Genomic DNA, 26,050 nt, shown 5'->3' with positions numbered 1-26,050 from the left:
GATGAAGCAGTAAATGACCAAGCCAGATACTTCCCCTCTTTCTCTAACAGGACTTGAAGTTACAAATTGAACCCTAAAGCATCTAAACAGCATTTTCTGTCCAAAAACATCAATTGCAGAGATGGGCCCTGGCAATATGAAGATGTGAATCAGAAATTATTTCTCCATTAAAAAAACACACACAAACAAAAAAACACCATTAAAAATAGTTACTTGGGAACACCATGAGACAATATAAATTTGTTAGTCTATACAGAACACTCTCCAGTTCTCCTGAGTAGAATCATGCTGAGTCTAACAGCTTGTTTCCCACATCTAAAATCATTCCGTTCTCATTGTTCCACCTTGTAGAAATGCCAGATTTTTTTAAAATTTCTATTTGTCAAACACAAGACACCACTATGAAATCTTTTAGCCTGAGCTTGCAAGGTAATTAGGCCTGTGGGAACACACATGGTTACAGTCTTTATTTTAACTGTATGTTCAGGATTTGTAAAGATAACAGAAAAGATTCCAACCCTTTAGGGTCTTTAACAATACCATTATGATAGAGAAAGCCCATAGCAGGACATAACAGAATCAGAATTTCCAGAGAAACTGGATTTTAATACCAATAGTTTGTTGGCCACCTTGGAAACTCAGGTTTGACAAACTCTGCTGACATTCACATGAGGCTAGACCTTGACAGGCACCAGGCCCCTCAGTAATTTGTTTTACTGATCACTATCAGGTACAGAATTTGTAATGTTTCCCACTTCTTTTATTTAAACGGCGTTTATACATTTTAAGCAACTATCCTTGCAAAAAATGATCTTACCATTTAAAGCACACATGCACTCGTGCAACTAGCTTTGCACTAGAAACATGTGCAAAGAAGAGGAATCCCCAACACACAACAAGGAAGAAAACAGTATACATTTGGCTATTCTTAAAGATGTCAGTTACAGGCTAAGGCACCACCTTCTTAAGTAGTATCAGTTTTTGACTAAATACCTTGATAGGACAACTGGTTATGACCTGATCTCCAGAGCTGTGTAGTGGCTTCAGAGCTTTCAATGGCTTCCCTTTCTAAAGAAGGAACGGCATCTGGTGGTGTTTCTTGAAAAATGATGTCATTAAAACTGGGCATAAAATAGATTCAGGAAAAACATCTACACTTAAGTCAGCCTGTATATTTGTAAATGATGGTTGGTACACAGATCCCTCAATTACCTGTTAAATTGTCCACAGGGCAACGAAGATGATTAAGGGAGTGGAGCATCTCCCTTACAAAGAAAGGCTGAGGGAGCTGGGTCTCTTTAGCTTGGAGGAGACTGAGGGGTGACATCATTAATGTTTACAAATATACAAAGGGTGAGTGTCACAAGGATGGAGCCAGGCTCTTCTTGGTGACATCCAATGGTAGGACAAGGGGTAACGGGTTCAAACTGGAACACAAGAGGTTCCACTTAAATTTGAGAAGAAACTTCTTCTCAGTGAGGGTGACAGAACACTGGAACAGGCTGCCCAGGGGAGGTTGTGGAGTCTCCTTCTCTGGAGACATTCAAATCCTGCCAGGACACCTTCCTGTGTAGCCTCATCTAGGTGATCTAGGTCTTCCTGCTCTGGCAGTGGGATTGGACTAGATGACCTTTTGAGGTCCCTTCCAATCCCTAACATTCTGTGATTCTGTGTGATTCATACAAAAGACATTTCAAAACACAAAAATTAACATAAAGGAAAAAAAAAAAAAAAAAACACAAACAAGCGAATTATACACTAAAAGCAAGCCCCACCAGCAGACTCAGCAAGTAACCTGCACAACAGCAAGACTGGAGGCATCTTGGTGAAGGAAAATCAAAGGCAATTATTTTTGTTTCTAAAGCAAGCACCTGCCTTACACCCTCTTCTCTACCACCACAGAAAAGAATAAAATACATAAGCAAAGGTAATGAAAACATACTTACACATGTAATAATGGAACAGACAAAAAAATATATATTATGAAAAACACCATTAGCTGCTCCTAGTGAGTCTCAAATCATTTTCACTGACAAAAAAGGATTATCCTACCTTACAAAGTATAGGACCAAAAGCTATTGTTTGTGTCCCTTTGGGTAAAAGGTTTGACCTCTATTTCACTCAACTACCAGAGATGCTAGATCCAGTTCCTTTCTCAATTATTATATTTGGGTATACACGAGTGTTGTAACCAGTAGCTCAAATTTCTTCAAATTTATATTAGAAAGTGATCCAAATGAGACCTGGAGGCTACTGACTCCTTTTGGAGTAAATTATTACTAATTGTCTATAGCTCCATCTTCATGCCTAGATTCTTCTATCAGTAAACACAAATTTTGGGAAATAAATATTTTTACAGTGGGATGCCACATACCATGTGAGGGTCACCCCATCAAGTCATAAAAGCATCCTGTCCTAGGTTTACAGAATAAAGCCACTGATAGCCTTGAGGTATATTCAGCTAAGCTTCTGCAGTACACACACAGCTCAAGAGGTCCTTGGCCCTTCAGAGCTCAAAGGAATAACGTCTCAACAGACCAAGATGTTGTCAACTATAGCATTTATAGCTTCAAAATTTTCTTGGATAAACACTTATCTAGGTGACAGGTTCACAGAAGATGATTTTAAATAATTTTCCATAATCTCAAAGAAACCAAAATATTTCTTCTTGGCAACAGAGAAATGGCACAGTCTTATTTACTCACTTAGGTGTCTTGACTATAAGATAAAGGTAAAAAACATCTAGTTTTTTCTGCCTTCCTCTACTAATTATCATGTTGCTTGTTTTGTTGTTCTTGCATGTTTGTTTTTTTGGGGTTTTGTTTTTGTTGGGTTTAAGAGCTGATAAAGCCAACTTAATGACTGTGGACTAGAGAGCAAAAATTGATGAGAAAAGACAATCCAGAAAATTCCTTAAGTATCTAAAATACCTAGGATTAGAATGATAATTTACACTTGGAGAGTAATGAACACCATTCAGGATTCCAAGCAGCTCAATTAGTAGTAATTCCTTAAGTGTTGTACTCCCATTCTGAAGTTGCAGTCTTGTGTTGTGTTAAAAAAAAAAAAAAAAGCAAAAGTTATGGTTTCTTCCTAATTCACAATGCCATTACATCACTGAAACATGATTATCTGAAGGTGGGCTACCTAACAGCTTGAAAACACACATAACCAGCTAGAGACCAGGCATATTTATCTTCAGTTAAGATTATGAAACTCTGAATAGACAAAGAGAAGAGCTAATTTTGAGATGACTTCTTACCCAACTGATTCTTCATCATTAGAGTTGGGTCTGTCACAGTCCTTTTGCCTCTTTCCTTTTGTGGAAGGCTCTCTGTTGTTGGCACTTGATTTCCACTGAAATAAAACAAAATCGGCAGGTTCCAACAGACAAATACGTCAATGGATATTACGCTACAGAGAGGGAACAACGCCATATATCAAAATAATGCAAGTGATCAAATAAAGCAGATCCACAAAAACTACGTAAAACAATTTTGCAAAGAATGAATTTGATTGATTTAAAGCACCCATGTACCACCTGATCTTGAATGGAACATCTTGCTCCGAAAGAAATTTGACAATACAGGACAATTCTATTATTCCCCTATTCTATTATTTCCCTATCTCAAACAGGGATTAAATATTAGGCTTGTTTTACAAAATCGCAAACACACAAAATAACTTCTGTTTTAACTCCATGCATTTAACCTGTCCTGTTTTTGTTTAAAACAAGACCAGTTCTCTTTTAGTGAATTTTCCTTTCAGCTAAGTTCTTCTAAGTAACTGCACTTTTCTGAATTTGTCTGCGTGTTTTTTAGACACTGTTTGCTCTGGAGCTGATAATGGTAGCAACAGTATGCAGAAGAGGCCCAGGTTTAGACTTATCACTATGACAGCCAAGGTTACTAATAAATTTTGCACATCTTGTAAGTGAGAGGGGCATATTTGCAAGGAAGGCTGGACAGAACAGGTGACTAAAAATGACCAACTACGCATTCCATCCCATACACGTGATACACCCTATGAAAGTGGGACATCACAAGGGTCTTGCTATCTTTGACCCTGGTGGGCATCTGAAGAGGACCCTGCCAAGTTTCGCTTGTGATCCAAGGCCTGGTTCCAGACCCTGCATCCCTGAAACCAGTTCCAGTTTACTGTGGAGTCCAGCCCAAGGCTTTCCGGTACTTGCCCTGCAACCACTGGAACAATGCCAGGTCTACTGCAGGCCACTGCTGTGCTATGCCGGGAAATTCAACATTGGTTTTGCATATTTTGTATTATTTTCTCTATTTATTAGTAGCATTAGTAAGGCATTTTAAACTTCCAAACTTGCAAGTCTCTCTCCATTTTTCTCCTATTACCTCTCCTTAGTGGGGAAGGCAGAAGGTTAACAGAGAGCACCTGCCACAGTTTGTCACCCTGCAGTAAACAGTAACAAAAATTATATTCCACTCAAAGATATAAAATTCAGAGAAGGAAAAGGAATTTGAAGGTTTGGTACTTGGATGAGAAAAGGAGGTTGAGGGGAGACCTTGCTGCACTCTACAACTACCTGAAAAGAGGTTGTAGTGAGGTGGGAATCAGTCTCTTTTCCCAAGTAAAAAGTAATAAGACAAGAGGAAATGGCCTCAAGTTACACCAGGGGAGGTTCAGATTGGACATTAGGAAAAACTTCTTCACAGAAAGGGTTGTCAGGCATTGGAACAGGCTGCCCAGGGAAGTGGTGGAGTCACCATCTCCAGAGGTGTTTAAAAGATGTATAGATGATGTACTTAGGGACATGGTTTAGAAGTGGAATTGGCAGTGCCAGGTTAATGGTTGGACTTGATGATCTTAAAATCATTTTGGTTGGAAAAGACCTTTAAAAACCCCACAACACTAACAACAACAACACCACCTTCATTTTTTCCAAATTCTCTTACCTTACCAGAAGGCACTAATATTTTCAAAATAATTAAACATAGGTTTCTAGAATTGCAGAAATGACTGTATCTCCCTCTGCCATTACCTCCTCCTAATCACGCCTCACTTTTTTTAAAGTAAAAGATAATAAACCAAACAGATGTTTAAGAATTATGCCAGTCATGCTGAAAGCAGACAAACTTATGCTCATTTCTGTTTAAGTGTGGAGTGAACAGGCATCTGAAAAATTCCCGTCCACTTGTATTTTACATTCTTTAGTGAAGTCAGAGATGTAGCCCAAAATCAATCTCTTCCCTACCATAGGGACCACCTCTGTAATGGAAAATCATCATTAAAACAGCTGGCAGCAGGAAATTGCCTTGAAGGTGTTTTCCCCTTCTCATGCCTTCAAACATCTAGTTCACCTCATAGCACTGGTCTTCAAGCATGTTACAGACCTATATGCACAAGTCACTGAAAGCTGCACAAAGTTTCTCAAACAATATGGAGAAAACTCCAGCAGTACTCAATACAACCTGGACAGATCTTTGCGTGGATAAAATAGCAGCATATCTTTTAATTATAACTCATTAGCAATCTTTTAAAGTAGAATATAAACACCAGTCAGTGTTTAAAGCATAGGAAGCCTTTTACCACATGGAAAAGTCTGAAATACATAGACACAGGTAAGAAAAATGAGAAATGGAAAAATCAGACAATATGCAGGAAATAACAAGGAAAACTTTTTTTTTCAATTTAACAAAATCACTAATTGCTGGTTTCACAGAGTGAAAGAAAGAAAGGAAGAACTCCATACAAGTGATGTCTGGCTCTGCCTAAGAGGCTGCTGCTTGTAACCACTTCAGTTTAAAAACCTGAGTGTAATTGGATGCTCTGCTCACTTGAAGAATTAAGAGCATAGAACACAACCACACAGTGAGTTTGTATTGCAGCACGCTCAAATGACCCGGCCTACCAAGAGACCTGGATCACATCATCACCAATACTGTAAGTCAGAAAAACATTCTTAACTTCCCTCAATAGGTTTTTAAAACTCCTGTTTGTCCAGCTCCATGATTCTGAAAGCACTAAAACAAGCAACAAACCCTCAATGCTGAGCTGAAGGAGTCAAGAGTAGAAAAATACATTCCTAAAACTTGGCATTTTAAAAATGCTTACTGAATTCAAAACAGATTTATAGAAGCAAATATTTGCTTCTATATGTAACTGAGATGATCAAGATAGTCATTTATGATAAATGGCATAAGCACTCTTACAGTCTTTCGGTCTTAATATCGAAATCAGTTATTTCTGTATTAGCACCTGAAATTCTGTCAAAAATCATACAGTACTTAATATATTATCTTAGAGTTTAAGATCTTGGATACAATAATGACCAATTGAAAACTCAATGTAAAAATTATTTCCCTATCATAACAAAGAGTTTGGTAACTGACGTGAATATAACCTAAAAGTTCAGGAATCAGAAGGCAATTAGCTATATATATAGACATACACACATATATAATTTGCCTTTAAACTCATGATTTTCAAGATAATTTCAAACTACACGTGAAGACCAACTCTGCTTTTTAATGATCCGGGTTAACAATACAGCACTGAGACTTCCATTTCTGTAACTGTACACTTGCAGGGAGATTTCAGACCTATACACTTGCCTCTTTCCAAGACAATCTCGGTCAGATATGGGTCATAAGGCAGCATTTAGTGTTGAGAAAAATCCAGCCTCCAAACTAGAACAAAAAACCCATGTAACATTCTTCTACAGACTTTTACACTCCAAAGAACAACTCTTTACCTCTTTTAAAGGGTAGTCCCAACGGTGGGAGCCTGGAAGCCTTGCCAGAGGCGACTGAACTTGGATATCCTCTGACTTGGTTTTCTTCTTTGGTATACGAAACTGAAAATAGATAATGTTACACACATGGTAAGACTAAATTATCCACAGGTGCTATAAGCTGACATACTGCCACGTACAAAGTTTTCCTAACTGTCAGGCAAAACAACAAAGTCGCAAGGGAAGCACTGACCTGTGACTTTAAATTAAACACGTTCCTCATTGATGCTTGATCCTATATCATGTATTATACCACATGAGGAGCTAGTTTTAACACATGAACTGCCTGAAAAAGCTCTTCCTATTTAATTAACTTCACAATAACTTCAAGCATGTGCCCAAAAGGTAAGAACCAACCTACTGGCACTTATTTTCTTAGTTCCCTCTGATTTGTTAACACTCTAGTTTAATAATTTCAGCTTAGAAAATGATAAAGAGAAAACAAAACAGCTGAATGTTATGATGACTGTCACACCAGATGTGCTTTGTCAAAAAGAAAATTCAGGATAAAGAGCAATTATATCTTAGAATAGTATGAATATTTTGGAATGATAATTTAGCATCAACACGCTACAATGTACTCAAAATGGTATCAGCTATGGTCATGGCCAAGCTCTACAACAATTTAACCAGGGTTTCAAAAATAATTACTGAAAGAAAGCAGTAATTCATAGAAATTTGCCAATTTGCCAATCAGAAAAAAATATGTAGGAAATAATGATCATTCATTGAAATTCAAAACAAAAACAGTCAAACTAAATTCTCAGCAGTTCATCAAGACAAGGAAAGAGGGTGATATTTCTTAACAATTAAGCCAGTTAAAATAATATCAACTGAAAGAATAAAAGCACAAGCCTTGCCATTTCTCCAGTTATCCAGAGCAGCAAAACCTTACACTATAAAAATGACCAGATTAGACTGTCTAAGAGATGGAATGCAACATTTACATCTTTCAGACAACTGAGTCTGTTTCAGCCAGGAAAAAAGCTGAAGCTACTCCATATGATGGTTACTGTCAAGTGTATTATGAACTTAACTGGCAAGCCACCAGAGGCCCTACCTTGCAACATGAAATTACAAGCAAGGACTCTAGAACAGCGACACTAACAACTTAATTATTAACACAGAAACTGCATTCATTAGCTCTATAGATAGTCCTTCAGACAGATAGTAACTAAGCATACTGTACCATAATGAGATAATATTTCAGTTTTTCAGTTGGAATTGTGAGTACTCTTATTCCTTCTCTACACTTATTTGAAACAAAGATTTATTTTTTTATCAATTAGACCTGAATTTCTATACAGTACCTCAAACTGCTTTTGCTGGTCAAACCCCATAATAACAAATATGCCGTTAATAACAGATTCCTCAAAGTATAAAGGATGTAAACCTTACGCACAGGCAACAACTTCTCATGTAAGTACCTTCCCTTCTCTTTCAATTAATACTTAAGGACTGAAATAGCCATTTTCGTATTCAAGAACATCTGCAATTAGATTGCTTGGTTACTGTGGGTTTTGTTGGGGGTTTTTTGTTTGTTTGGGTTTTTTTTTTTTTGAGAAGCAGCCTATAAACATGCTGTATCAGTCAGAATACATTCTTCTGATCTACATCTTAATGGCCAGGTGCAAGTTTCTTCCTTCAGAACTCCACCTCCTGCCTGACTAGCGTTTGCTGTTAGGAGCTTCCTAAGAAAACATATTTATCTAAAATTTTAACATGCATTTAAAGTTACAGAGGTTCAGATAACCACGTCTAATAGCATAACAGACTACACTGAGAACAGGCAATATCAGACTCTGAAACCAGAAAAGGCAGATGGACAGACAGAAAGGTATTAAAAGCACAAGATATGCTCATCAACAAAATTTCTACCTCACTGCACAATACCTTCCCAAAGCTTGCACTCATTAAGAAGATAGTGTTTTGCAGTACCCACAATTAACTTATGGAACAGGCACAACGTCAAGCAATAACCAGCATAAGTCTGTATCTACAGTAAGTACAACGTATGCTGTTGCTTCAGCTTTTCCCTAATGGGAAGTGACTAACTCAACACATACTCCGGCACAGACACTTAGCAGACTCCTCATCTAAACCAGCAGTACTCTTCTGAAGGTTCCAACCTGTAGGAGTAAGGGTCAGAGAAAGTGCATAAACAAGGTGCGGCAAACAACTTGATTTCCAAAACACTAAGCGGTCCAAACCTAACTCAATCAAATCAGTTGCTGTGCTTACAATTTTACACCAGTACTTCCATTGCTAGAAACTAGTACTAATAGGAATACCTTAGAAAAAATAAACACTAGCGTAAGTAGCCTCTGAACACATATCTCCAAATAACTACTATGTAGCTGCTCTACTTACTTGAGCATTACTCTTAACATTTTAGATGTTAAGTCTTAAAATATCCTTGAAAACACACTTTTTATGTGAAAACAAATGTTAAGCCTATCATAGATAAACACATGTTCAACAGCAGACTTTACTATTGAGTGCTACAAAAATAAACTGTTTCTCAGGAAAGAGTACCCCAACAAAGCGAAATTTGGACCAGTGGAGAATTAATTTAGTTATGCAAATGCATCAGGACACCCTAGGATACCCACAGCCTCAAAATAAATTGTTGCAAAATGTAGAAAGACTTACACTGACATGACTTGAAGATGATGTTCTTCCTTCCATGATTTTCTCTTCTGAAAAAAGCTATAAAATAAGCTTATTAACTGGTGTTTATGCAGAGGGAATCAGGACCACAGTAGTAAATAACAAGCAAGAATAAGAGTACAATTTTTGAGCAAGCTAGCACAAAGAAAGCTCATTCACAGAATGGCTTTGGTTGGAGAGGACCTGTAAAAGATCATCTAGTTCCAACTCCCCTGCCATAGGCTGGGACATTTTTCACAAGATCAGGTTGCTCAAAGTCCTGTGCAGTCTGACCTTGAATACTTCCAAAGGCATCCCAAATTTTTCTGAGCAACTTGTTCCAGTGTCTCATCACTCTCCTCAGAAAAAATTTCTTCCTTATGTCCAACCTAAATCTACCTTCTTTCAGGTTAAAACTATTGCCCCTTGTCCTGTCACTACAGCCTTTGGAAAAAAGTCATCCACAGACACAATACAGGGAAGATGTGCTTGGGCAAGGCTCTGAATTGTCAGCACAGACAGTTAATAACAACTTCATAGAACCATTTAGGTTGGAAGAGACTCCTTAACTCCACCTCCTGGACAGCACATAACTAAGAAGCAATTCAGGCTTTGATCATAAAGTGAATCACAGAAGACATCTGTAACACTACAGGAGCCTCAAGAGTAAATAAAACTCAAGGATTCCTGTGAGCAGATAACCTTCCTTCTCTGAGGAAGGGCACAGCTTCAGAATCTCAGCATTCATAGGGTTTATTCTCTTTATAAATACTCTGTATGACTCCAGTGTAAGACCTTCAAACCTTACAGCTAGTTTGAAGTCCCTCAATATGGCCTTTAAGTTCGTGTACTTTCATTTAGCTCAGCGGTTTTTCCGTTTCCAGCCCTGCTACAGGGAACAGCAACATCTATTGCGTACTAAAGAAAACTGAAATTATCGCCTATTCCAACACCCGCGAAGAGGTAAAGCTGACAAGCGGCGGCATTCTGACAGCTCCGAGGGTGAACGGAGGCACCACCCAGGGGCTACACCACCCTAGCACCGCTTGAGCCCGCCCCCGAGCAGGCCAGCGGGGCAGAGCGCGGTCGCCCCGCACACCCCCAGCTCCCACCTCAGCCGCCGGCTCCTCCCGCTGGGCTGGGAACGGGCTTCTCACTGACAGGCGGACAAGCGCCGAGGGTCAGCGATGCCGCGTTTCCACTCTCTCGGCCTCCTTACAGAGGAGCACCGACGCCGCCACTCCAGCCACCGCCACCACTCCCACCCTCGGCGTGTCCAGCCCCTCACCCGCCCTCCTCTGCCGGCTTCGCTCATTCGCGATACCCTGTACGGCACGGACAGCCCGGCCAGCGGCGACATTGACTGCACAGCACCCACCAGGATGCTGCCATCAATCCCCCTTCAGTGGCTAAAGGGCGGGGAGGGAACAGCCCCAGCAACAATACACAACACTCACCGCCACAGCTGCGCCACTCTTGTTTATCTAGGCCCCGCCGCCGCCTGCGCAGCTTCGCCGGGCACTTCCGGGCTGAGCACTGCTTCCGCCCGGGCCGGGAGGGCCGCCCCGCCCCGCAACAGCTGTAGCCGTTTCCCCGCCCTCTCTCCCGTCCCGTAACGGCTGTAACCGTCTCCGCAACCCTCTTGTCCCGCCTCGTCCCTGAAGCGCTGGCCCGCAGCTGCCCGCGCTCCCCTTCGTCGCGTCCCGCGGGCTCCCACTCTCCGACCGCCTCCTGCCTGCCCCAATGTCAGCCCTGCGAACCGCCCCCCGCCCCTCCCTCACAGGCGTGCCGCGCCGCGCCGCGCCGCGCTGCTTGGGGTCCGCCTGGAGCCCGGCCACTGAGGCCGGGGAGAAAAATGTAAATGGCTTGGGAGTGTCACAGGTGTGCTGTCACACACGTGTTCCTGCACCTGACAAACTGATGAGCAGCAATAAAATTAGTAGTTCTACGAACACGATAAGATACAGTTAAAGGAAGTACGGGCTAGCAAACGGAATACTGAATTTTGTTGAACGAATCAGGAGAACCTTGATATTTTTTAAAGAGTAATAAACGGCCCGACCCAATCAGGTTTAAATCGCACCTCGCCAACCACCTTTCCCTCCTGAGCTCCCCCTCCCCCGTTTCAGTCAGACCCAGGAGGTGGGTTCCTCCTGGGACCGGGTGCGGCTGCCGGGCGCCCTGCGCATCCCCCGGCAGCGCCCTCATAACCGCGCCTGCCGCCGCGGCTTCTAGGCGGGAGCCGTGCACGTCCTCCCATCGGCAAGTAGCGACAATTTTGGTGGTGGTGGTGCTGGTTTTGTGGTTGGTTGGGGGTTTTTTGTGTGTTTTTTGTTGGTGGTGGTTTGTTTGGTTGGGTTTTTTGTGTGTTTTTTGTTGTTATTTTTAGTTTGGTGTTTTGGGGTGGTTTTGTTTGTTTGTGGGTTTTTTGTTTGTTTTCAGAGCAGCTTCAGAATGGTTAAGTTTTGTTTGTAACTTTCTGTTTCGCCTTCTTGGTAGTGCCTTTATAGCAAGTAACGAGAAGCTGTGCAAAATTAGTTTTGATAACTTTGTAAGTTTTACAACGAAGAGGTTTAGCTTTAACTTATGGTCAGGCATAAATTACAAATGTGAGATGTTAGGTTGTCACTTGGATCTATCTGAAGCACTTTAGATGGCCTTAACTATCATCAATCAATACATTTTATAGATAATGAAGTACATAATGAAACCAGAACTAAAATGGGTTTATTTTCTTTCATGCAGAGGAATTGTCTACAATCTCAGACTGAAAAAGACTTCCCTCTAGGATGATGACAGATTTTACAGGAGAGCATATGGTAATGTTGAGCTTCACTAGAGTAAAGTTTTTAAATGGGAAAATCTCATAAAGTGTAATACTTACATTGCGGTAGTTTCCAAATATGCCAACTGCTGTAACAAACGCTAGCTGAACTTACAGCTGAAGAATCTTATCATCCAAACAGAAAGATTGGAGGAAGGGAAAGAGGTATTGTTTTCACCTCTAACAGTAATTTTTAAAAAAATCAAAATAGCAATTTCAAAGGCTGCCAGAATAAACACCCTTGAATACTGTATTTATGTATAGGCAATGAAGCGTAAGCAGCACTCAACACTGATATAAAACCTACATTTGCCAAAAAAATTGCAGCTATATCTAGAGCAATCTATACCTGCTGCTTTTTATTGTATAAATGGCATTACTACAATAAAATCAGTCCTCCAGACTCATAATTATGTGATTCTGAAGTACTATTCAAGTGAACTCTTAAGTGATAACCTACTATAAATTGCTTCAAAACTTTTCAGTTTGCACCTTGAAGGCAATTTAGAAAGTCATCCCTAGGCCTGATGTAAAACTGTATTTTTTTTTTGCTTCTGCTTCCTGAAATCTTTAGAAATCTTTCCTGATGCGTTGTAAAATAGATATTTAAGTAGATGCTCAATATTACATACACAGGGTTTAATTTGGAAACAGGTATCCTTGTTTTGTTTTTGAACTGAAAAAGCAATGTTGTTGCTAGTAGCTGAAGTAAGAGAACTTCCTGTTCATACCATATTGGGAAACTATAGTCTCCAGCCGTTTAGGGGTAAGGAGAGAAAGAGACTGATGCCACTCTATGAGGAAAGGATGGGATGCCACTCTATGAGGAAACTGCATTTACCTAACTGTTATGGAATGCTTCCTCTGTGCTTCACCTTTCTCCACAGACATCTTTCCTTAAACCATGTCCATTTTTCTCTCACTTCATTGCATGGGGAAAACAACATGAATATCAGTAGCTTACTCCCTACTAAATAGGACTTCTTCGTGTGTGAATTGCCAGTATTTCCATAGAATAGCAAACTGACTGTCCTTCTATCTGCTTTGTGTCTTTCATGCCTCCCTACAGAATGAAAAGATTGTAGATAAACACGTGCACTTGCAACTTCTTTGTGCTGTTCACATTCCAAGAAACAGGCAAGACAGTATCATAGAATCATAGAATGTCCTGAGTTGGAAGGGACCCACAAGGATCATAGAGTCCAACTCCTGAAATATCTAATAGAATCTGATTTCTCTGCCCCCCTTTTCTATGTGTACTTATTATACAGATAAAAAAAAGAAGGTAGCATTTTCTAGCCTACTCTCTATCAATCAGAAGACAGGAATTACCTTGAAGAAAGGACTTAACATCTCTGACCCAATGGAGATTGCTCAAAAGGAAAATGTATATGGTGTTGCTCTGTTGAAATAATATATTTTTTTTAATTTGTAAGTGTAAGAAATATTTTTCAATATGCTAAGCAGCTTACTCAAGGAAACTTGCATTCCATGAAGGAGTTGGGCTCCAACTCAAGTTGCTTATATGAAGATTTTCAGATCCCTATCTGTCCTAGTAATCAGCTTTACTAGATGGTATAGCGAGTTTTAACATGGAATGAAGGTGATTTACTTAGTTCTAAAAACCTGTTAGTTGAGTAATAGCCTATATTGATGTATTTGCCCAATATAACTTTTATATAAACTATTTGCCAAAACAAAATTCCTGTGTTAAGATGATAAATTAATTTTAAAAATACTGATAACTGTGGAAATCTAATGCTTTTAGGACAAAAATCCTTTAGTGTGGTTAGAATCTTACTTTGAAAGGTTACCCCATGTTTACTGCAGCTAGTGACAATCAGTAGTAGACTGAAGAGTTATTAGGAAAATAGAAGGTTATGATAAGCTTAATTTTTCAGTTGCATGGAAGCCTCTTCCTGGAATAATACTTATCAGTTAACCAGTCATATGATTTGAAACTAGAGACCTCAGTCTAATCTTATGAAAGCTGGCTGCATGGGCTTTTTTTTCCACCTGTTGGTGTCATCCAGGTTGTTCCTGGATGACAGTGGTTTGCTTATTCTGTCATCCATTCCACAGTTTCCATGTGGCAAGTGCTTGCAAGGACAAATGAATAATTGGAGAGAAATTTAGCACCAGAATTTAGCGACCAACACCTGTGAGAGGCTTTAAAAGCAGCTGGATTAGTACAGACCATCAAGAGATCATCTGTATTAATGAGTAGTTTGTTTATAACCACTGCTAAATCTGAACTCAAATACAATAGGGTTTTTTTATGTAGGTGATGTATGGAGGTCTGTGACTACACTGACAAAATCTTCTTCATTTGTAGTGGTTACAACTACAGCATGAACTAAGCCTGAGGAAACTAATGGAGGGTTCAGAGTATCAAGAGGAACTGAAGTATGACTTCAATATAAAAGGGGAACTGAGGCATGTAGATACAAATGAGTCCTTTGTTTTCAATTATTATAAAAATGCACATGAGCAGAATCATAAACGCTATCAAGTTTTGGGACATTTGATTACGCAGTATGTTTATGAGCTCCTGGAAAGAGTTTGCATGCTTCAGAAGGTTTATATTCCTACTGATGCTACAGAGAATGAACCAAGAAGCTTCTTTTTCATGAGCAAGAATGCACTAACAAGTTCCTGTAGCCTAATTGTCCTTCTTCAAGACCGTGGAGTTTTCCGTGCTGGACAGTGGGGGCAAAAGACAACTGTCAGCGAGGGCCTGGGGCGTGGAACACAAATACCTTTCATCAAAATGGCCCTTGAAAGTCACAGCGAAGTGATTGTACTGAATCCCAATGACAACTTTGTTGATCTGAATACTGAAAATGAGAGGTTAAGCTTTTCTGCCAGGGAAGAAGCACCAACTTCTCTGCAGTCCGTCTGGTGGCTCCCCAAGAGGTGCAGCAGCAGCCCTGAGGAGCATACCATGTATATATGGGATCATTTCATTTCAAAGAGTGCAACGAAGCATGTGGCCTTCATTGCCCATGGCTATGGTGGCTTGGTGTTTGTTGATCTGCTAGTGCAGAGAAAATTGGAGGTAATGAACAAAGTGTACTCGGTGGCATTCATCGACTCTGTGCACAACATGCGGCACCAGACTAGAAGCGACCCACAAATACAAGAATGGATACAGAAATACTGCCGTGAGTGGGTGTCAGACAGTAAGCCTCTAGACAAAGCTGTGGCTTCTCTCCTGAAAGTGAATTGTCCTACTGTCTCTGCTGGTACTGAAAAGTATGGTTTAGCACCCTCCTGCTGCTTACACGCCATCTTTAAGTACCTGAAGAGCATGCTGAAAGCCAAGATGACAACAGCCTCTAGGCATTCACCAGTTGCAACCAGAAGCAGCACTAGAAAGAAGAGAGGCAATGTATAAAAGTATACTGATTTGTTCTGGATAGCAGTTTCTTCCTTTTGTAACTGCCCCTGCACCTTTCAGTCCTCTAAGGTTCTTCATCTCACTGTGGAGCAACTTACAGTTCTAAGTTTCAAGCTAGCCTGTTTGTTTTTGAGAAACACATAAATATAAGTTAACTATTAGGAAAGAAGTGCATTGTTGAAAGCTTTAAGCCACAACTCTTCAGATGTCTTGTGAAATTTAAAGCTGCACAAAATAAAGATGTTAAGGTATATCTGCTATCATCTGTATCTCTTTGTTTAATAACCACTCTGTAGTTATGGCTCTATAATCAGACTAAACTATCAGGAAAACAATTCTTAAGTGCATAGCTTTCCTTAAAAGGACAAAGCATGTAAAGGACCTTCTTCCTCCCCAATATCATATAGTGTTTAAAATCTTTCAAGAGCTGGAACATCCACCATCCTCCTTCCCCTCTACTCTGCCCTGGTGAGACCACATCTGGAATATTGTGTCCAGTTCTGGGCCCTTCAGTTCAAGAAGGACAGGGAACTGCTGGAGAGGGTCCAGTGTATGGCAACCAAGATGATTAAGGGAGTGGAGCACCTCCCTTATGAAGAAAGGCTGAGGGAGCTGGGTCTCTTTAGTTTGGAGGAGACTAAGGGGGGACCTCATTAATGTTTATAAATATATAAAGGGTGAGTGCCATGAGGATGGAGCCAGGCTCTTCTCGGTGGCAAACAATGATAGGACAAGGGGTAATGGGATCAAGCTGGAACACAAGAGGTTCCGCTTAAATTTGAGAAAAAACTTCTTCTCAGTGAGGGTGCCAGAGCACTGGAACAGGCTGCCCAGGGGGGTTGTGGAGTCTCCTTCTCTGGAGACATTCAAAACCCACCTGGACATGTTCCTGTGCGACCTCACTTAGGTGTTCCTGCTCCAGCAGGGGGATTGGACTAGATGATCTTTTGAGGTCCCTTCCAATCCCAAACATACTGTGATACTGTGACTGTGATACTGTGAAGCATTTACTGTTAAGATGAATGATACTTCAGGGGCTACATACTGCTACCTTCCCTCCAGTCAGAGATGGTGTGCCCAAACATGATACAGTGAGCTGAAGTAATTTATGTTTTAAAGCCAGGTAAAAACAGTGATATTACTGGGCATGAGCTGCTATAGAAATACAATATTCCAGCAACCTGCAATTATTCAACTGATGCAAAAGAATGACATTTCTATTTTCTTTCAGATGTTTAATTTTAGACAGAGGTGGGGAATAGAGAGTTTTTAAATATCCATACTCAAGGTTTGCAAATTACACAATTTACAAATAACCTTTAAAGCAAATATAAACAAAACAGTTATAATGAATTTCCTGTTTAATCCTCTCGGAATTGAATGTGCTCGGTGGCTGCAAAAGAGCTTTGAAGGATGACAAAATCTTGTCCTACACCTTCAGTTCCCATCTCAGTCAAAAAAATAGTTGAATAGTAATACTGGGTGCCAGAGGAAGAAAAAAAGAAAAAACTTCTTTTTGTGTTTTTATCCATTTGATTGCAGTTCTCTCTAATACTGTTTGAAAAAGCTTCTGTCCTGTTGTACAGTAACTGGTAAATGTGTAAAGTTCTGTTGGAAAGGCACAGTTAATTGAACGCTCTTGAGAGCAAGGATACCTTTTAAATATAGGTTTACTGTTATTAAATCTGATTAAAAATGGTACTGAACAGACAATAGACTATCCAGTGCTTTAGCTTGCTTAGTAAAGTTGCGCTGGAGATGCTGTCATTGAGGGTGCATGCACCCTGCCTGTTTTTTAGGTGCTGGTCAGCACGCAACTCCAAGAATAGTCACTTGTATGGATTTTACACATGAACATGCAGCTTTATTTATGAGAGAAGTACAAGGTGACAGAATGTCTGTCTTCAGAAGATCAATATGATCCTTCAACATAAACATTCAAACTGTCCCACACTGTCAGAGGTGGCTAAAAATACTTGGAGAAAAAGAGGGATCTAGAACATCAGCCATTTCTGTAATTCTTTATCTCAGATCAAGCCATTAAATTCCTTGGTAGAGAAGGTCATATTTAGGAATGTTCTTAGGGTCAATAGGACTTGTCACAATCAGCTTTCCACGCATTGCTCCACGGTAAATCACTTCAATCAGATCTATAAAGTCTTGCTTTGTTTTGAAGCTTCCTACAAATTTGGTATGATCTGGAGACCTAAATATAAGCATAAGATAAAGGTAGAATTGTGAGGTTAAAGTGTTCCAGGTGAAAACACTTGAAGACAAGAAAAGATGTATAATGAAATCAGGGGTTCTGATTTAGTCATTCTGAAAGAATGAACTGCACTGGTAATAGCATAACCAGGTCAGGAGTATACTGGACCTCCAAAGTCCAAAAAGGCACAGTATCACATCTAAGACTTTAACAGTACTATTTTTTGTAGTCAGGCATGTTTCACAGCTGACACCTACTTATTGCATCAGAGCGTATGTCAAAATACTTCTTATTTTGTCCTTCTGCGTTCCTACAGCATTCTCAATGTAGATACTAGTAATAACTTTATAATTTTCAAACATTACCTTCCCCAGGCATGGTAACATAGAGAAAAGACTGATAATTCTTACAGACATAACAGATAATGCCAAGTAGGATGACATACCCATAATCAACCTTCATGTGTTGTCCATTGAAGAAAAATACAGTAGATGGAATATAACTGATATCAAAATACTGGGTGTACACTGGAACCTTGCTCACATCCACCAGGTAAATTACTGCCATTTTACTTAGGTCATGAGCTGTCTTTGCAAGCTGAAAAGAGGAAGATGGATGACAAATGGATTGAGACACAAGAGGAAAAAAGGGTGGCAAGCTTTATAAAGCACATTCCCCTTATGTCTTATCAGTTCAAGCAGAGCTAGAATATCGCATCACTTTGTACACCTACTAAAAAAATATAAACATTTGCTTAATTTTCAAACCATTTTATGACTATAGTACAGGGTATTCCAAAATGATGGGGTCAATTTTCACAGAATCACAGAATCGACTGGGTTGGAAAAGACCTCAGAGATCATCGAGTACCACCCTTGGTCCAACTCTAGTCCATTTACTAGATCATGGCACTAAGTGCCATGTCCAATCTCAGTTTAAAAACCTCCAGGGACGGCGAGTCCACTACCTCCCTGGGCAGGCCATTCCAATGCCTGATCACTCTCTCTGTAAAGAATTTCTTTCTAATATCCAGCCTAAATTTCCCCTGGCAGAGTTTAAGCCCATGCCCCCTTGTCCTATTGCTAACTGCCTGGGAGAAGAGACCAATCCCCACCTGGCTATAACTTCCCTTCAGGTAGTTATAGAGAGTGATGAGGTCACCTCTAAGCCTCCTCTTCTCTAGACTAAACAACCCCAGCTCCCTCAGCCTCTCCTCATAGGTCTTATGTTCAAGTCCCTTCACCAGTCGTGTTGCTCTTCTCTGGACCCGCTCCAGCACTTCAATGTCTTTCCTGAACTGAGGGGCCCAGAACTGAACACAATACTCCAGGTGTGGCCTCACCAATGCAGAGTACAGGGGAAGGATCACTTCCCTTGTCCTGCTGACCACGCTATTTTTGATACAGGACAGGATACCGTTGGCCTTCTTGGCCACCTGGGCACACTGATGGCTCGTGTTGAGCTTCCTGTCAATTAGTACCCCCAGGTCCCTTTCTGTCTGACTGCTCTCCAGCCACTCTGCGCCCAAATCACTATATCTCTGAAACTGGGTCCATCTTTTTAAAATACCCTATATTATTTCTTTTTACAATTCATGGTCATCAAAATTTTTATGTGAAACATGATTATCCAAGCAAAACAAATTATATTCTCTTGTATGCAACACATATACTAGCAGACTTTATTAAAAAAAAAAAATAAATTGCTCTTACAATATCATCAAGCTGCAGACAAACAGCATCATTATCTCTTCCAAACCGGAGAACCAAAACCTTCTCGGCCACGCTTTTTATTGCCTGATCCACTTCCCTCTTACAGGTCAGTTGGGGCAGCAGAAAACTCATCCCGGCAGACCACGGCTTCCACTAATATCCCTACCTGATGGTTAGAAAACAAAACAAGAAACAAACATAACCAAACAACAACAAAAAGACAACCTCTGTCAAAAATAATATAATTTTTTTTCTTTTTTTCTTTTTTTGGAGAAAAAGAAATGACCGACCAGCACAGCGCCTGACAAACCTCTCGGGCTCCAGCGCCGGCCCAGCGGGGCGGCAGGGCCCAGGTGCCACCGCCTGCGCCACCACTAACGGCCCCCAGCCGGCAGAGCCTCGCTCCCCACAGGGGCAGCGGCAGGACCTCACCGGCAGCCTCCTTCAGGGCACGGAGCCTCCCCGCAGGGCCCCGGTGCAGACCGCCCCGCCGGCCCGGGGAATCACCGTAGCCCACGGAGCCCTGCTGTGAAGGGAGGAAACAGCGCCGGAACCTCCGCCATACAGCCGCGGAACCCTGAGGCGACAGCCAACGTACGCGGCGGCGCACCCGGACAAGAAGGCCCGCGGATCGGCCCCTCCCTGCGCATGCGCAGGCTGCTCGCTGAGGTGAAGCGGGGATGGCGGCGACGTTGGTGCCGCTACAGGGTGGCCGTTAGTTGCGTGTGCCGCCGCGAGGCGTGCGGCTGCTCCCTTCCCTGGTGGGACGAGACGGAGGTCAGGCGGGCTGGAGCGCGGCCGGAGCTCGGGCAAGTTGCGGTTGCAATTGCTGGAGGGGGAGGCCTCTCCCGCCTCGTGCTTTCCGCCACCGGGGGCACCGGCGAGAGATTCACCCGGGGCGCCGGAGGTCCCCGTCACGCTCCTCTCCTCGTCCCGCCGGTGGTTCCAGGTGACCTTGGGAGCGCCCTCTCGCCTCCCCGCCGTGCCGCACAAACCGGCTTTCCTCGGCGGGCGCGGGTCGGGCCTGCGGCGCGGTGCCCCGAAAGGCCGCGCCGCAGTCTGGGTGGGCAGGCCGTGCCGGTGTCCCCGGGAGGGCTGTGGGGCACAGCGCGGGGCCTTGAGGTGTTAACGAGGTTGGGTTCAGTTGTGGGCTGGTTTAAAAGTCGTTAAGGAGCCGGTAGTGCCGCCCTCCCGGCAACAGCCGCGTCGCTGTTCACCCTGCTCTGGTCTGCTGTCCAGAAGGCCTTTCAGCCCACGGCTTTACTGTGGCCAGGCCTGCGGACAGCCACGCGTGGGCATCTGTGCTGGGGAAAGCAGACGAATTATTCTGTCTCTGAAATAACAGTGAAGTGCTTTCTGTGCCTGGGATTACGGTGAAGTCCTGCTAAAAACAAACAAACAAAACCCCAAACATTAATCAGTCCTACAAATCTAGGTTCTTCAAAGACATTTAGAGCAATTCTTGCAGTAGTAACATGGCATGTTGGACACGGAAAGGCAACTTGGCTTTTATCAAAAGCTGTCATCAAGTGTTCAGGTTGTGTAAATCTGCCTTTCCACTATTGACTTAATTGGAGCTACAATAACATAAGTTAATTGAGGGACTGATCACTTGATTTCTCCAAGTTCATAGAATGTAATTACAGTATCATAAAATGTATGCCAGTTCATATAATGTTTCCTAATAATATACTGCTCTTTCTGTGAATCTCCATCTGAGCTTGTGAATGTGTGTATATATACTTATATATATACACAACACTAAAATTAGGTTTAACTTGTTCTTCTCTATATCAAATTGTTTTGAGATGGTAAGTTATTAGGGAGATTATGAATTTTGCTTTCAAGATTTGGAGCTAATTTTTACATTTTGGCTAAATCATGTTTTCTCAAACATTGAAATGGCACTGATTTTGCTTAAGTAAGTGTGCATAGGACAAGGAAAATTTTAGGCATTCTTTGGTGGTTTTCTTTCTGCAGACCTTTTAAATGCAAGTGTGTATTAAATTAATGGGACTGTGTGTTTCACATCCTCAGGTTTATGTGCCAACATCAACTTTACAGGAAATTTAGCAAAAAGAAAAAAGATGGTCTCTTCCTATACTAGTTGTTTTCTTCTTCCGCCTCCTCTTTCTAGGAGGTGTCCAGTGAATTGAGCATGGAAATTCATTTGGGTGGGATGACAAGTAGCTTTTTTTTCTTTCTCCACCTCCTGGTTCGCTGTCCCTAAGATCAGTGCTCTGATTTTGCTCATGAAGCAGCCATGTGAATGCTCAAACTGCTGAGAGAGCCAGAAACTAGGGGCTCAGGGAACATTAGAGTGCCTTCAAAGGCCGTAGTGTTGGCTTAGCAAAACTATACCATTGATAGTTTCAGCAGCTCCACTGACCTGCAATGTGGAAGGGCATAGAAGTGGGAAAACTATAGTACTGAAGTGTACAAATGGAGCTTTCCCAAAATACAATGGTAAGAGCAAAAATGTGATACAGAGTTGTTCAGATGATGTTACAAGATGAAGCATCTTTTCCATTTTCACAGTATGGGTAAATTAGGCAGGCACCTCTGGATGTGGATAAAAATATTTTTGGACTCCATGCAGCATTTTGCTTGCTTTGACTGTGAAGGTTCTTACTTGTCATGATCAGAGGGCTGGAACACCTCTCCTATGAGGACAGGCTGAGAGAACTGGGGTGGTTCAGCCTGGAGAAGAGAAGGCTCTGGGGAGACCTTATTCGTGGCCTTTCAGTACTTACAAGGGACCTATAAAAAGGATGGGGACAGACTTTTTAGCACCTTTGAAGGTCCCTTCCAACCCAAACTATTCTATGATTCTAATTTACGTAGATCTCAGAAAACACTTGAAGGATGTTTGACCACATTTTTAATTGCAGTGAGTGTAGAAGTTTTAAGCAGCAGAGCTAACTATGTGTATTCACAGCAGTGCCACATACACTGTTTTATTTAGAAAACAGTAGAAAATAGTGGAAGCAGGAATTTGTAATATTCTCCAATAAGTAAGTTATTGTCAGTCTGTGTTACTAAAGGTGAAAATCTCTGTGTGTTTTCTTTATGATTTCTGACAAGTTGTTGTTTTTCCCTCTTATTGGTATTTTGCAGATAAGTGTTTGAACACGGCACGTGTCTAAGTATGCAGTCTGCTAATATGCTTCTGAAAAAAATTGTAAAAAGTTCTGTCCTTCCATTTGCTGCACAACATGGGATGAAAAAGGATTTCTTTCTACTCACTAGAACATTGAGTTTATCACCTTGCCTGAAGCAGGACAATTCATGCAATCCCACAGAAAAACTAGATTTAGATGCGTGGAAGAAGGTAATGAAGTCTGGGTTGCAAGAAGAAGTCAGTGAGATGGTCTCTGAGCATAAGGAGCTTTCCACTTTGACTGCTGCACGTGAGATTTTGGAGATGTGGAGACTAGCTGGCAGATTGGTTCCAGAAAGTATCAGTGAAGAACAGTTAAAAACCTTTATGGAATGTCCTTCCAAGTCAGCAAAAAAGAAGTATTTAAAATATTTGCATCTCAAAGAACTCCACAAGAAAAATGAGATAAGAAAGATGGAGGAGAAAAGGGAAAGGAGGCTGAAAACACAAGAGCAAGGTTCAAAACCTAACGAGACCAAAAGGAATTCATTCATGTGTTTGTGGGCCAACGGTATGGACAGAGCATACAGTTGGAGGGTTGCTCAGTCTATGGTCTTTGGCCAACCTCTAGTATTTGACATGTCTTATGAAAAAGATATGTCCATCCGAGAAGTTGCAAACACCGTGAGACAGATAGTGTTCAGTGAAGGCTGCAATCGAAAATCTGCAGATCCCTTCCACATCCACTTCTGTAACTTGAAAGATGACAGCCTCTATCATAGGGAATTCATCAGGCATTATAGCAAGGCATGGGACAAATTGCTTGTCACTGTAACAGAACAGTGCTACACAGAAATCTTTCCAAAGGAGAAGCTGATTTATCTGACTGCTGATTCTCCCAAAGTAATGAAAACATTCGATCATGATAAAATCTATATTATTGGGTCAATGGTTGACAAGAGCATAAAAACAGGAGTCTCTTTAGCACGGGCAAAGCGATTGGGGCTGGAGACTGCGGCCCTTCCATTGGAGAAGTACTTGCTTTGGAATACTGGTGCCAAAAATCTCACACTGGATCAAATGATGCATATTTTATTAACCCTGAAAGATACTGGAGACTGGAAGAAGGCTCTGGAATTTGTTCCAAAAAGGAAATATTGTGGATTCGTAAGCAAGCCGGTGCATGAACTGAAAAAAACTTTAAACTTGATCAACACACTTAAACTTGGAAAGAGGCAGGAAGAAGTAGGGAAGCAATTTGCCAAGAACTACTCAAAGAAGTTAACGCAAAAGTAGAGTGATGGAGAAGAGAATGATTTATTATGAACAAACTGTGCTCTTGAATGCTCCAGTTTTTTGGGACTCTTGGAACTGTATTGAGCTCTTTAAACATGACTTTGTTGGTTAATTTTGACCATTGTTAGGGATTTTTTTTTAACACCTTAGTATTCCAACTGTTTGTGTTTATTCAGACATTATCGAAATTCTGTACGAGAAATGAGATAATTGCTTCTAAAAAACTACTCTGCACAAAGAATATCAGTCTGTTCAGTTGAATCGTGCTGGGACAATGTTGACTATAACTGAAAGCAGAGGTGGTTCTTAAGAGAATACCTCAGTGGTTTGAGTTTGGAGGTGAAAGGCATCCACATTCTTACTCTAAAAGTTTAGCTAAGAAGCAGCAGAATAGACATTTCCCCATGACTTCCTGAATCCTCTTTTGGTGTGTAGATGAATTGACTTTTGATAGTTGAACTAAAAACAAATGGTTAAAGCCCAGCATGAATTTGGGGAATTGCATGATTTGTTTCCGGGTGTTCTATCTGGCATGAATCAAGTGCCTGTTTGGAAGGAATAATCCAAATTTTCTTGACTCTGACAAAAAAATACCTTATGCACTTCTATGCAAGACAGAATGCCTGTGTTTTCAGTCCATGTAACATAGATTTTCCAAAGTGCTGAAACTTTTAAGGTGATGTACAGTCCTATTGGTCAATAGTTAGAGGAGCAGAGAGCCCTGTAATGTTTCTTGCTGCTGAAAATATATTGATTGTGCTCTCTGTGAAATCCTGTGTTCACACTGTAGAGCTACAATGGCTGTGTTGTTTAGTACAGTTCTTACTGCTGTCTGCAGGAGGAGGAGGAGGGATTTCTTGGTGTCTTTACAGGCACTTAAATCTTTTCAATTTAGTCTAGTTGGCTGCCCTGATGCTTAAAGTCACTGATGGCAGATGGTGGGTTTTGTCCTGAAAATCCAAAAACTATTGAGTGGGGAATGTAATTTTGAAGAGCAGGCTCCAAATGTACTTGGGGTTAGTGATGATCTGTTCCCTGTTGTGAGGAGGGGTTGGAAGGCAGAGGATGCGCTACTCCAGCCCTGCTCTTCACCGCCTGGGAAGTGTGTGGGCCTCCAGGTGTGGAGAACCCCTCCCTGCTTTGGAGAAAGACCCGCTGGGCTGGGTGAGGGTGGACAGCACGCAGAGCTTCACCCCGGCGTGTGGAGGGCAGCCTCCTGGTGTCATGTTGAGCCCTCGGCTGCAAGGGCTGGCTGTGGGGAGGGTGTGGCTGCCATGCTCAAACAGCCCCTCTTTTTTCCTTATGTGGAGACAACGTGGAGCTGTGCCTCCTGTTATTTGCTGTTTCTCCATAAAAATGGCGTCTTCTGATCTGGGAACTGGCTTTTGCTTTGGGGAGGGGAAAAAAAAATGACATAGTTGCTCGCTTGAGCTCAGGTTGGTGAAACATCAAAGCCCAAGTCATATGAGGAGCGGCTGAGGGAACTGGGGCTGTTTATTGTGGAGAAAAGGAGCTGAGGGGAGATATCGCTGTCTGCAACTACCTGACAGGAGGTTGTAGCATGGAGGGTGTTGGTCTCTTCTCCCAAGTAGCAAGTGATAGGTCAAGAGGAAATGGCCCCAAGTTGTGCCAGGGGATGTTCAGATTGGATATTAGGAAACATTTCTTCACAGAAAGGTCTGTCAGGCATTGGAAGAGGCTGCCTAGGGAAGTAGTGGGGTGGCCATCCTTGGAGGTGTTTAAAAGACGCAGAGACGAGGTTCTTAGGGACATGGTTTAGTGCCAGTTAGGCTATATATACATATAAATACTCGATGATCTTGAGCACCTCTTCCAACTGAAATTACTCTGATTCTGTAAACCACGAGCGGCGCCAGCGAGCACGACAGCTCCCAGCGCTGCCTGCGGACGCAGTTCACCTGAGCACCAGTGACGCGGGGCTTCTGCGTGAAACGTCTGAGGGGCGGGGGGGTAACGTTGAGCCCCCAGCCCCCAACCCCGCGGAAAGTTCTCCGCGTCGCACCACTCGCCCTTAAGGGCCTACCCGCGTCATTCGCGCTGCGCCGTGTGGAAGGCGTGGCCGCTCTAGCCTCCGCCCGC

General features: G+C 41.9%; 4 protein-coding genes across 22 annotated transcripts in view; 2 read left to right on the top strand and 2 right to left on the bottom strand.

Annotated features, from left to right (window-relative positions):
* SENP7 (SUMO specific peptidase 7) overlaps positions 1-11,009 on the bottom strand; it is a 42,515-nt gene extending 31,506 nt beyond the window's left edge. For 11 of the 12 annotated variants that reach the window (XR_002418699.2, XM_021293237.2, XM_013368390.3 and 8 more), the window contains exons 1-4: positions 10,870-11,009; positions 9,416-9,472; positions 6,725-6,826; positions 3,263-3,357 (exon numbers count right to left, since the gene is read on the bottom strand). Coding sequence is in view for 11 of the 12 variants with exons in the window: in XM_021293237.2 (XP_021148912.2) it covers positions 3,263-3,357; positions 6,725-6,826; positions 9,416-9,451 (233 nt within the window). In the remaining variant the exon portion in view is untranslated. Of the gene's footprint in view, positions 1-3,262; positions 3,358-6,724; positions 6,827-8,829; positions 8,893-9,415; positions 9,473-10,869 lie in introns of all 12 variants that reach the window. The other variant, XM_065061551.1, reaches the window with a different exon arrangement.
* A 146-nt stretch (positions 11,010-11,155) lies between these two features.
* Positions 11,156-15,894, top strand: LOC102089448 (putative protein ARB2BP). Its single transcript, XM_005506686.3, has 3 exons — positions 11,156-11,674; positions 12,158-12,231; positions 14,572-15,894. The coding sequence occupies exons 2-3, from the start codon at positions 12,202-12,204 to the stop codon at positions 15,631-15,633; spliced, it is 1,092 nt and encodes a 363-aa protein (XP_005506743.2). The 5' UTR covers positions 11,156-11,674; positions 12,158-12,201; the 3' UTR covers positions 15,634-15,894.
* Positions 15,895-16,856: 962 nt separating this feature from the next.
* TXNL4B (thioredoxin like 4B) lies at positions 16,857-20,198 on the bottom strand. 4 transcript variants are annotated; one of them, XM_005506661.3, is made up of 4 exons: positions 20,062-20,198; positions 19,555-19,720; positions 18,288-18,439; positions 16,857-17,842 (listed from the first exon to the last, which is right to left on the bottom strand). In XM_005506661.3, exons 2-4 carry the CDS (start codon positions 19,684-19,686, stop codon positions 17,677-17,679), a joined length of 450 nt encoding a protein of 149 aa, XP_005506718.2. In that variant the 5' UTR covers positions 19,687-19,720; positions 20,062-20,198; the 3' UTR covers positions 16,857-17,676. The 4 variants fall into 4 exon arrangements, with proteins under 4 accessions (XP_005506718.2, XP_064917859.1, XP_021148920.2 ...); XM_065061787.1 differs by having other exon boundaries at positions 19,987-20,170; XM_021293245.2 differs by having other exon boundaries at positions 19,865-20,102.
* On the top strand, positions 20,084-24,188 carry TRMT10C (tRNA methyltransferase 10C, mitochondrial RNase P subunit). Of its 5 annotated transcripts, none has more exons than XM_065061715.1 (2): positions 20,084-20,223; positions 22,672-24,188. In XM_065061715.1, exon 2 carries the CDS (start codon positions 22,703-22,705, stop codon positions 23,948-23,950), a length of 1,248 nt encoding a protein of 415 aa, XP_064917787.1. In that variant the 5' UTR covers positions 20,084-20,223; positions 22,672-22,702; the 3' UTR covers positions 23,951-24,188. The 5 variants fall into 5 exon arrangements, with proteins under 5 accessions (XP_064917787.1, XP_064917778.1, XP_064917771.1 ...); XM_065061706.1 differs by having other exon boundaries at positions 20,201-20,331; XM_065061699.1 differs by having other exon boundaries at positions 20,219-20,363.
* Positions 24,189-26,050: the final 1,862 nt, after the last annotated feature.

The sequence above is a fragment of the Columba livia genome, chromosome 1 (assembly GCF_036013475.1).
Source record: "Columba livia isolate bColLiv1 breed racing homer chromosome 1, bColLiv1.pat.W.v2, whole genome shotgun sequence".
NCBI lineage: Eukaryota > Metazoa > Chordata > Aves > Columbiformes > Columbidae > Columba > Columba livia.
This window is presented reverse-complemented; position numbering and strand designations above follow the sequence as displayed.